General features: G+C 42.4%; 1 protein-coding gene across 1 annotated transcript in view; it reads left to right on the forward strand.

Moving 5' to 3' along the window:
* The window catches only part of PEPD (peptidase D), a 291,828-nt gene that overhangs the window by 12,738 nt on the left and 266,526 nt on the right, over nucleotides 1-12,564 (forward strand). The window contains exons 2-3 of the mRNA XM_038754595.1: nucleotides 6,859-7,042; nucleotides 8,501-8,628. Of these exons, the coding sequence (XP_038610523.1) occupies nucleotides 6,859-7,042; nucleotides 8,501-8,628 (312 nt within the window). The remainder of the gene's footprint in view (nucleotides 1-6,858; nucleotides 7,043-8,500; nucleotides 8,629-12,564) is intronic.

Consider the following 12,564-nt stretch of genomic DNA (forward strand, 5'->3'; position numbering starts at 1 on the left):
TGTTAGATGCCTCATCTGTAAAATAGGGATTGAATTCTTGTTCTCCCTCCTACTTGGACTGTGAGCCTCATATGGGACAAGGACTGTGTCCTATCTGATTGATTTGTATCTGGCCCACTGCTTGACACATAGTAAGCACTTAACATATACCATTTTTTAAAAAACAAAATGTATGATGGACAGGTTAGAATCCTGAATAATATTTAAGTGCTTATGTGTGAAGCCCTGTGCTAAGTGCTTGGGGTAGGTATAAGAGATTCAGGTTGGACAGATATATAGTCTTAGCATTTAGGGTTGATGACCCAATGATACTAAATTAGCCAAGTTCCATTTGATTGAGATGAATGAAAATGCACAGCTGGGCTTACTTAAGAAGAGTAATTGCATTTAACTACTTTATATGTGCTAAATGCTCTGGTAGATACAAGACAATGAAGTTCAACAAAGTTCCTGTCTCAAATGGGGCTCACAGTCCAAGGAGGGAGAACAGGAACTTAATCCCCACTTTATCAATGAAGAAACTGAAGCATAGAGAAAGCCAAAGTTGCATACTGGCCAAAAAGCAGAGGCATGATTAGAACCCAGGTCCTCTGCTCCCAGGCCTATGCTCTTTCGACTAGACCACTCTGCTTCTCACCTATGGAGTAAGTTTTTCTTTTGAAGCTCAGTATTTTACCAAAAAGAAAACTTGATTGTTCAATTTTATTTTTGCCTGAAATGTTAAAAAAAAAAAGTCCATTGCATCCATAAATGGGTTTCTCTCCCCCATCCCACTTTGGGGGTTCAGGAATTCCCATGGAACCAGAACCCCAGGCTGGGCTTCTGAGGTGAGAGAAGACTTTTAGAAGTGGGGCTTCAAGAGAAGCCATGTAGCCTAATGGAAAGAGCACAGGCCTGGGAGTCAGAGAACTTCGGTTCTAATCCTGGCTCAACCACTTGTTTGCTTTGTGACCTTGGGCAAATCACTTGACTTCTCTAAGCTTCAGTTACCTCATCTGTAAAATGGGGATTAAGTTTGTGAGCCCTATATGAAACAAGGACTGTGTCCAGCCTGATGATCTTGTGTCTACTCCAGTACTGAGTGCAGGATCTGGCACATAGTAAGTGCTTAAATACCATAAAAAAGAGCCAAAAATGTAAGAGTTAATCTAAAACATGGGAAAATCCACCTATCCATTTCCTCCATCCTCCTCTTCTCTACACAAGTTTCCCACAGGCTCTCCATTTTCTCTGGCAAACCTCCCCATTGGGCAGAGCTACCATAGTGACAGCTAAGAGGCCTGTTAAGGGGGTAATGGTGTTCTGCCCCTAGAAGTCTGAACGTTTTTTGAGCATAGGGTTTCATATTTCTAGACTGTGAGCCCGTTGTTGGGTACCAAGTGCTTAGTACAGTGCTCTGCACACAGTAAGTGCTCAATAAACACAATTGAATGAATGAATAGTGAAGATACGGAATCTGAAGTAGCCCCCAGTGTGCATGGTCTCACTTGGGGAACTACACATTCCAGGAGTACCTGGGACTTTTAAGGATTTCTTTACACTCACACTTTACCATTTCCCATAATTCAAGGGAAGGTGGAGCTTGGAACTGGAACTCTGGCCAAGGATCCTGGTCGTCATCTTTCTCTCTTTCTTCTTATTCCATCCCCTCTCAATCCATTGTCCTCTGCTCTCTCAATTCTTTTTGTTCTTTCCTTTTGTGCCCCTGTCTCTTCATCACCATCCTTTCTTTCTTGGTTTCTACCTCTATCATTTCATCTTCAATTATGGCCTATTTCTTCATGCCTGCTGTGCTCCTGTGTTTTTCCTCCCTCCAACTTGACTTTTTTCCTCTCTCCTTTTAAGTTTTTTTTTCCTGTATTGTTCCTTCCTTCCCCTTTCATCTTTTTTTTTTTAAAAAAAATCTTCTGCTTGAAAAATCATTTTCTCACCTCTTGGCTTACCCCTGCTGAGTCCAGCTCCAGGTAGGGGGTACCATTACCTTTTATGGCTAGCAGCTAGGGGAGGCTGGAGCTTGGGGAATGGGAGAACAGAGTGAGGATGGAGGGCAAACCTTCCTTTCAGCTTAAACATTTTGTTTCTAGGCCAACCAGTGGGAGAGACTGGGCCTCAGTTCCAGGACAGTCCCACTACCAGAGATTGAGTCCCAAAGACACCCTGCTTACTCCACTGCCAGATCCTCTGCCTCTCCTAGTGAGGCAAAGCAAGGTGGACTCAATCAGTCAGTCGTATTTATTGAGTGCTTACTGTGTGCAGAGCACTGTACTAAGCTCCTGGGAAAGTAATGCAACAATATAAACAGACACATTCCTTGGCCACAATGAGCTTAAAGTCTAGAATGGGAGAGAGACACTAATAGAAGTAATTGATAATATGTAATTTAAAAGCTGGCAGTGCCTGCTGTTGGTGCTTCTGGGTAGAATTTGGAGGGGTGTGTGGTTGGAATGACTAGAGAACAGGAAGGAAATTATCACAATCTGAGTCGATGGTGTGAGGCTTGAAAGGGGTCAAGGCATGCCCTCTCCTACTTTCATTTCCTCTTCCTGGCTGCCCTGCCTCCTCCCACTCCCCCTTCTTCTGCTGCTAAAGCTCCTACCCTCACAAGTACTGCTGTCCCAGTTCTGGGCTTTTAAGCATGGCTGCTGGGGTGAATGGCAAGGTGGATGGGGCCAGGAGGTGACCCAATAGTCCTAATAGCAGGATTTGACTGAGTGTGTATATTCCTGGGGCAGCTCTTACAGAGCTGGGACTGGTTCTGAACCCCAGTTATCCCTATCTCATCACCTGGGGCTCCACACTTGCTGTTCCACTCCACAAATCATAAAAGACAAATCCTATCAAACTGCTGTTACAGAACCCAAAAACGAACAGTCTGTCCTCTTCTGCCTCCTTCCATCTTTTTCATTCTCTACTCATCTGCTCTCCCTTTGCAATTTCTTTTTTTTAATGTTATTTAAGTGCTTACTGTGTTCCAGGCACCTTTCTAAACATTAATTTCTTCCAAGAAGATGTGAGCCCATGAAGCACAGGGTTCCTTTTCAGCAGCCTGGCTCCTGCTTTGTGGAAGGTTTTGAGGTCCAAGACCCAGTTTCACTGAGTAAGCTCAATAGCGAGGAGTAGTCTTTTGAGGTTTAAGTTTTTCACATTAATTTGTTAGTCTTAGTTTCCTAGTCATCCAGGGAGTAGGTATTCTCTTATTATTTTCTTTCTCTCTTCCATCCTGCCCCCTGGGCCCCCCAACAAAAACTAAAAATCACTGTCTCTTTACCTCTCCTCCTGCTTCCTTCACTTGTTTGTTTGTTATGGTATTAAGTGCTTACTATGTGGCAGGTAATAATGGTATTAAGCGCTTACTATGTGCAAAGCACTGTTCTAAGCTCTGGGGAGGTTACAAGGTGATCAGGTTGTCCCATGGTGGGCTCACCGTTTTAATCCCCATTTTACATCTGAGGTAACTGAGGCACAGAGAAGTTAAGTGACTTGCCCAAAGTCACACAGCTGACAGTTGGCGGAGTCGGCATTTGAATCCATGACCTCTGACTCCAAAGCCCATATTCTTTCCACTGAGCCACGCTGCTTCTAAGCGTTGGTGTACATACAAGCTAATCAGTTTGGACACAGTCCATGTCCCACATGGGGCTCCTATTTTTAATCCCCATTTTACAGATGAGGTAGCTGAGGCCCAGAGAACTGAAGTAACTTGACCACTGTCACACAGCAGACACGTGGCAGATACAGGATTAGAACCTAGGTCCTTCTGACTCCCAGGCCCATGCTGAATCCACTTGGCCAAACTGCCCCTTTTCTGAGTCCCTTATTCCTGTCCTGTCACTGCTCCTTCTTGGGTTGCTGCTGGATGGCTAGATTTTAAATTCCCCCAGCCTTTTTTCTAATTTTTATGGTATTTGTTAATCACTTACTATGTGCCAGGCCCTGTACTAACCTCTGTACTAATCAGGTTGCACATAGTTCATGCCCCTCATGGGGCTCACAGTCTTAATCCCCATTTTATACATGAAGTAACCAAAGCACAGAAAAAGAAGTTAAATAACTTGCTTAGGGACACACAGTAGATAAGTGGTGGAGCTGGAATTAGAACCCAAGACCTTCTGACTCCCTGTCCCATGCTCTATTCACTAGGCCATGCTGGTTACCCTAATGATGGCAGCACACAGATAATGATCATATACCCCCTAGAAAACTAAAATGGGGAAATATTTCTCATTCTGGACTTGAAAAGTGACTCTGGGCTCGATGAAGATTGGAAACAGGCACTGGGTAATGAACAGGAAAAATTTCATGAGAAGACAGACCTAATTGATAGCCATCTTTGAGGTGACCACTGAGGTTACCAGTCCTGAAAACCAGTTTTAATTTCACAAAGATAACATATCATGTTCTTCATTGTTTATCTCCCACTTCCAATAATGATTAAAATGTATTATGTGGCATCAACTCAACACCCATCCTTAACACATCTAGTTTATTCTTAACCTCAGTGGTTATATATCCATGATGTATTCCTGTTTATGTGTTCATTCAATCTTGTTTGAGTTGTACTACTTCCTTCTATTTTTCTCCTGCTCTGACTCTTTGTAGATGATTTTTGTCTGTGCTACCTCCATTAGATTGGGAACTGCTTGAGGTTAGGGAATGGGCATGTTGCTTTCCTTATGCTTAGTACAGTGCTTAACACTTAGGTGCTTGATAAGTAAACATGTATCAGTTGGAAAGGGGTATTGTGGTATTTTCCAAGTGTAGATTAATTGGAAGGCATACCCAATTGAGGTACACTCATTTATGCAATAGTTGCTAGAACTTGGGAAGCAGTGTGGTATAATGGAAAGAGCACAGGCCTGGGAGTCAGAGGACCTGGGTTCTAATCCCAGCTTTGCCACTTACCTGCTGTGTGACCTTGGACAAATCCCTTAACTTCTCTGTGCCTCAGTTCCTCATTTGTAAAGTGGGGATTAAATCCATTCCCTCCTACTTAAACTGGGAGCTCCTTGTGGGACAGGGACTGTGTCCAACCTGATTATCTACTCAAGTGCTTAGTACAGTGCTTGGTACATAAGCATTTATTAAATAATATTAGCCACCTTGCACTCCCCCAAAAACCCACCACCAAAAATAAAACTGTTTCTAACTTTTGTTTCAGGAGAATCCTTGTGCTATTTCTTATGATGGATCTAGATTGATTTTCTGTAACTTTTCCCACAATTGCTGTGTAAGGCTAAATAGTTGAGGCTCCATTTGCAGTTCCATATGTAACCCCTCAGTTCTATCTTGTAGCCTTCAGAAACTCTTTTTTTTTTTCATTGCCTCTTGTGATGGATTTTAACGAGAGCAGAGAGGTACTATGCAAGTGAAACCTAAGTCTCGGTGTTGACTAAGATGATTTCATTTGTTGGCACCGTTACAGTATCACAAGGCCATATTTTTGTAAGTTTCTGCCCAATTCACTTCTATTTTGTTATCTAAAAAGAGGTCAATTCCATTGACTTCTTGTCCATATAGCTGCAGGTTTTTTAAAAAACACACATATAAAATTCATACTCCAGGACCTTTGCTCTGCTCACATTCTTTATTTGTAGGTTTGGCGAAAGGCCTGGATTGTAAAGGCAAAAACACAAAAGATGTGAAAAGTGAAATTGCTAGTTAAAAGGCTCCAGCCAGCCCACCCCTGTGCCCTCAGATTGGTACTTGGGAAAGAGAAAGTCTTACATTTGGATAAGTGAAAGTTATTTATCTTAATCTATCCTGTTGTGTTGCATCTTGTTTATAAGAGGCTTCTGCTTGTCTCTCCCATTTTATTGTAAGCTTTTCAAGGGCAGGGGCTATGTTAATTCAGTCATATTTATTGATCACTTACTCTGTGCAGAGCACTGTACTAAGTGCTTGAGAAAGTACTGTATAACAATAAACAGACACATATTCCCTGTCCCAAATGAGCTAACAGCCTAGAGGGGGAGACAGACATTAATATAAATAAATTACAGATATGTACATAAATGCTGTGGGTTTGGGAGAGGGCATGAATGTCTTTTCAGTCTGTGTTCCCAAGGGCCTAGTACAGTGCTCTGCATGCAGTAGGTGCTCATTAAGTGCTGCTGCTGAATTCACTCTGGGGGTCTTTTTAAGCTGTTATCAGGATTGTTGTCAGTTCTGGGGCTTCATGACTGCCCAGAGGCTTTTGGATTCATTCACAACAAGTGTGACAGCACTTTGCAGGAGAGTCAGTGCCTTTAGGTGTTTGGGTTTTTCCATGGTGAGAAACATTGTGGTGAGGTAGAAACAGGTGGTTGGGACAAAGTGAGGGTGGTAATTCAGGAGATGATCTGCCCATCCTGAGGATTTTTTTTCCCCCAATTGCAGTGTTGAATGCTAGGGGAAGTGCCTGACTTCAACCATTATAGACTGTGAGAGATTTACATTCAATCAGTGGTATTTACTGAGCAGTTAACTTCTCAGAACTGTACTGCATGTTTGGGAGGGTACAATACAGTAAAGTTGGTAGACACAATCCCCATCTATTTAGAAGTAGTATCTAACTATGTCTGGTCATTGAGCAGTTCTACTGGGCCCTGGGTCAGGGTTCTTTTGGTGTAATTTTTGAAATGCTTTTAGGTCTGGGAAGTGAAGTAGGAATTGATAAGCTCAGTGAAATCCATTTCAGACAATAGTTTGGCATATTTAGAGTAACCACAGTCTCTGGAGCTGTAACCCTTTGCAAGTAAGTTGTTTAATCCAAGCAATTTTGTATTTTTTTCAACAAAGTATCTAGCCCTGTCCACACATCTGTCATTTTCAAGTGTCACTAACCAAAAACATCAGCTGATTGTGTTTCTTGCTTTGCAGACCCTCCTTTTGGTTGGGAAATGAAACCTTGAAAGTGCCAGTGGCCCTCTTTGCCTTGAATAGAAAGCGCCTGTGTGATCGTTTGAGAGACAACAAGGCTGTGCAGAAGAATTCCTTTGTTCTGCTCCAGGGGGGAGAGGAGACTCAGAGATACTGCACAGATACAGGTGTTGTCTTTCGGCAGGTGAGTTTAGCGTTAGAGCCTTTTGCCTAAGTTCTCCTCCCATGTCCTTCTGAATTTTCTTGCTGTAACACTGGTTCAGTGCCTAAATATGTGCTACCAACTGCACACGTGTCCAACTACATTCCTCTAAGAAATTCTTCTATAATATAGAAGTTACATTTCTGAAGAGTCTTTTAAGGAAAGCTTGTGGTTTTTACAGTGTGTTTTTCGTATGGGTGCCTACCCATTTCTCCCAACATCACATCGTTCTCTATCCAGAAAGAGCATGTTGTTGGATGGATGTTCTTCGACAGCATTTTATTCCAAATGCACAGTGAAAACGTACACTACAGGAAACTGAATGACTTGCTTTCTCTCAATGTCTACAGTAGTTACCACTGGGTTTGTCTTTTGGTTAAACTGATTTCTGAACCTGTTCCATCCTCCAATCTTTTTTTTTTCCCCTTTTGAGAAGAATGGTAAGGGACCTACAAGAAGTAGAGGGAAACTCTGAAGAGGGAAAACTGGTTTTCCTACACTTGTTTAATGGAACTATTAGAATCACACAACCCCTTTTTTATGGTATTTAAGTGCTTGCTACATGCCAGGTATCGTTCTAAGCACTGGGGTAGATACAAGTTAATAATAATAATAATAATGATGGCATTTGTTAAGTGCTTACTATGTGCAAAGCACTGTTCTAAGCGCTGGGGGGATACAAGGTGATCAGGTTGTCCCGCGTGGGGCTCACAGTCATCATCCCCATTTTACAGATGAGGTAACTGAGGCTCCGAGAAGTTAAGTGACTTGCCCAAGGTCACAGAGCAGACATGTGGCGGAGCCGGGATTCGAGCCCATGACCTCTGACTCCAATCAGGTCAGACACAGTCCATGTCCCACATGCAGCTCACAGTCATAATCCCCATTTTACAGATGAGGTAACTGAAGCACAGAGAAGTTAAGTGACTTGATCAATGTCACACAGTAGACAAGGGGCAGAGCTGGGACTAAAACCCAGGTTTTTCTGACTCCCAGGCCCGTGTTCTATCCATTAGGCCATGCTACATCTTGGTTTAAGACCCTCCATTACAGTTTGAATAAAACCTGCAATTTCTTGTAGCAAGCTTGGGTAAACTATTTTTGCTTAAAGGCATTGCTCGAAGGGTTTTCTGACTACCCCCCCCCCCCACTTTTTTTTTTTTTTTTACTAACCCTTTAATTAAGCAGCTTGCATATTTTATTGGGGTTGGGCAAGAATTATTCAGTTGTAATTACCTTTCCTATCTGCCGTTTTTCTAAGGAGTTCTGTTGCCAAATCCTGCATGAGTGCTGCTTGGCTGAGAAGGCTTTATCTTCTACTGTTTTAGGGAGGTTGTTACCCTTATATATTGAGCCAACACCACCATCTCTCCTTTTTTGTGCCCTGGTCCTTTCTGGAGATCAGTAGTAACTCACTACTGTCCTGTTTTCTTGACCTAGGAATCTTTCTTCCACTGGTCCTTTGGAGTCACGGAACCAGGCTGCTATGGCGTCATTGCTGTTGATACTGGGAAGTCGATCCTGTTTGTCCCTAAGCTCCCTGAAAGCCATGCGACTTGGATGGGAAAGTAAGTTGCTTTATACTCTGCTGTCTGATTGGGATTCAACAGTAGTTGAATGCAGGGCACTTTATTGGTCTGTTGCCTGTCTGGTGGGCAGGGACCTTGTCCAGATGGTATCTCAAGGGCCCTTAAAGCTCCGTGAGCCTTTGTTGGCCCTCAGGAGATAACTGAAGGAGGTGTATGAGTCCTTCCTTGAGTAATATGGTCTAATGGGTGAAGATGTGGCAAATACCAATGGTTTTATGTAAAGTCAATCGATCTGTTCAAGGCAATATAGAGGGAATGCCTGACAGGAATTCACATGCATAAATGATCCTTAAAACCTCACAAAATGAAAAATACCTAAATCTTTTTATTATTAACACCTAAATGTTCATATTGGTCAAAAAATTGCCAACTATAAATGGAGTTTATGATTTTATTAAAAATAGCCCAAAACCACTTATCTGAGCATTATACTGTTTCAGATGCAATGAATTACATTTTATTGCCAGGTGTTTCTCTCCCCGCCATCAAAATTCCACAAATTTCCTAAACAAGTATCCCATGAACTAGAAATCCCATGGCTATTTCAGTTACTCTTACTCTTAGCAGAAGCAGCATAGTGAAGTGGATAGAGCACAGACTTGGGAATCAGAAGGTCATGGGTTCTAATCCTGACTTTGCCACTTTCCTGCTGTGTGACTTTGGGAAAGTCACTTCACTTCTCTGTGCCTCAGTTCCCTCATCTGTAAAATGAGGATTGAGACTGTGAGCCCCATATGGGACAGGGACTGTGTCCAACTCAATTTGCTTGTATCCATCCCAGTGCTTAGTATGGTGCCTGGCACATAGTTAAGCACTTAACAGATACCATTGTTGTTGTTATTATTACTCTTGTCCCCTCTCTTCCTAGTTTTTCATGTCTCCACAGTCCCCTCTCCTCCTCACAGAGGCACCAGAATCTGAAGTTCCTTTCAGTCACCCAATGACTTGTCCCACACCTTTCTCAGAGCTAGGGCCAAGAGGGTCTGGTTGGGGTTCTCCAGCCAAGCCTTTTCGTGGACCTTTTATTCCTTCATTCCATCCTGGCGTTTGAAGAAATTGGTTGTTTCTGTTCATTACATTCCGTATGCTTCTAAAGCTGGTGTTTTTGTCGCTCTCCTTGGAAATTGGATTAAGCTCTCAGGAGAGGGCCTGGAAGAGTCATGAAAGGAGAGGCCTGGGAAACCACAGACCTCATGCAGCTCTGGCACCATCAGAATTGTCACGTTCCTTGTTGTCTCATCTCTAACCTAATGAGGTTGGACTCTGTAGGGCTTGAAAAGAGAATTCAGATTTTTTTTTTCTTTTAATTCTGCACGTGTACCTTTTCAACCATCTTATTTTAAATTTATTTTTGTTACTAAACATATTAGGTGCCAAAAGATCAAATGGAATAGTTTAGTCATGAACTAGTTTCTTTCCTGAAACTCTTAAGGTTGGTGTGTTCTCTAGTACCAATTCTCTTTATCATTCAATAAGGATTAACCCTTCAGTAGGGTAGATCCAGTGCATGGTGTGTATATAGGACATACTCCAGCCTCTAAGAAGCTTACTATTTGAGACAACAGACATTATAATGTGTTTTGACTGATGTGGGAAGAAAAGGACAAGCCCCCACCCTCTCACCCTTTTTGGCTTAGTTCTGGTTCTGGGGGTAAGCAGAGCAAGTGAGGGATGGAAGAGCAAAGAAGTATGGGAAGGAGGAGGAGGCCATAGTCATAGGAGGAGAAATGGGGATTAGAAAGTCAATTAAACCAATTTTATTTGCTCTTTTGACCTGAATCTGGATGTGGAGAAATGGCAAGTCTAGTATCTGGCCCTGGGGCAAATCTGAAGTGGTGCTGCCAACTTGTTGCCACAGCTGTGGGTGAACTTAGAGCCATGGGGCAAAGCTAATGGTCTCACCCCCTAAGTTCCATTTCAGGTGTTCAGAGATGATAGGCCCACTTGCTTGGCAGGAAGAGGATGGTACAAGTTAAGACTTTGAGTTCTATGGTCATTTCCCACTTCACACCTATAGCTGAGATTGGGCTGGGATGAGCAGAAAAGGTGAAACTGACAGCCCATTTTGCTTTTGGTTAAGTAGCTTGAGCAAACAGGTTTGATGGGAGGTGAGGGAAGTGTGAAGCTATTGCCAAAAAAGGAAGACAAGGGATTGTGTGGGGGTTTTTATCCATGATCATTTTTTCCCCAAATGGGCACAGACAATTAAGTTACAGTTGCAGTATTGGAGATATGTGTCAGGAGCTGGAGCTAGAGGAGGAGACTATCATGTGAAAATAGCTGTCGGTTTCATTGCTGCCTTTCCCAGCATTCCTGGAAGGTGTATATCATGGCTCATCTTAACTAGGGACATTTGAAATATGAAGATGAAGCTCTCTAAATGCTCTCCACCTTCTTGTGTGTTGTTTCTGAAATGGAGTGTAATTATTCCAGGCTAATGTACAAATTATAGCCTTCACAGCCTAAGGCCACGAGGTGCTGCTTACCAGTTTCATTAGTGAATTAGTAGTGTATTTAATTTGTGTGAGATGTGGCATAAAGGGGGTTTACTTTTTGTTTATTATCAATTATTTCTTGCTGCAGAGATTTAAACACGTGATACTACCTGATACACTCCTGTTTTTTTGTCCTCCCCAGCCCCTTGCCATCCCTTTGTTCTAAACCAGTTTTCTTCTCTGGTGAGCTCCTGTCATGTACCTTGCTGCTTGTCAGAAGGGTAGATGAGTAGCTCATTTGTGAGTCAGTCCTAGTTCTGTTCATGAGCAGGTTGGCAGGGGGCTTTGCACTATCTCTCTAGGATTCTTCCTTCCTTGAAAACTCAATTTTTAACTCAAAATTAACTTTCAAGGGAAGCAGCATGGCCTGGGGAAAGAGCATAAGCCAGGAATTCCCCATGTGGGGAATGAGCCCCATGTGGGACAGGGACTATTTTTGACCTGGTTAACTTATAACAGTGCTTGACACATAGTAAGCACTTCACAAATATAATAGTGCTATTCCTAAATACAGTCCACTGAAGCAGGCTTGGCAAGTTTTATTCCAACTTACAATAATTTTGTATAGCACATTTTAACTTTTCAAGTCTGATCTTTTGGTCTTCACCATACCCCTTTGAGTTAGGGATATGGTGTGTATCACTGTTTGTGTAATAGTAAAACAGAAACAGGATCACTCCCCTTCCTCTGGATCATTCTGTCCCCAATTTGTGGGTACCTATAATGAGCAACTATATTTTAATCCTTGGCGGATGTTTCCATGTTTTGGTGCACGGTGCTGAATCTACTATAGCTAAGTCTCTTGTGGGCAGGGATTGTGTCTACTAACTCTATTGTACTCTCCCAAGTGCTTAGTACAGTGCCCTGCATTCTGTAAGTGCGCACTTAATAAATGGCACTGATTTGTTGATTTCTACCATTTGTTTTCTAAAGTGCGTAGATGGGAAATATCAGCTCAAATGCATTTTCACCCAAATGCTAAGTGGATAGAAAGAAACAAGAACATCACTTGAAAAGGATTTTTAATTGTCCACTTTAGAAGAGCATTTGCAATTTTCCATCTCCAATTTCTATAGAGCAGTTGTATGGTATTTTCCTTCCCAATTAAATATTTTCAAATGTACAGCTCTGTTTTTCTGATCTATGGGAAATACTCGGGATCTCTCCATTTTTAGTTGCAGATTATCATGCAGCTTGTATGCCCTCCCAACTGCATCTCCTATAATGGCATAAAGCCACAAGGACATGAGTGGGAATCCTGGACTCTGCACTTTTTTAAATATGGTATTGAAGCACTATGTGCCAAGCACTGTGCTGTATACTGGGATAGATGCAAGCTAATCAGATAAGACTGAGAGCCCCATGTGGGACATGGACTGTGTCCTAATTCCCACTTTACAGATGAGGTAACTGAGGTACA

The sequence above is a fragment of the Tachyglossus aculeatus genome, chromosome 11, assembly GCF_015852505.1.
Source record: "Tachyglossus aculeatus isolate mTacAcu1 chromosome 11, mTacAcu1.pri, whole genome shotgun sequence".
Classification (NCBI taxonomy): Eukaryota; Metazoa; Chordata; class Mammalia; order Monotremata; family Tachyglossidae; genus Tachyglossus; species Tachyglossus aculeatus.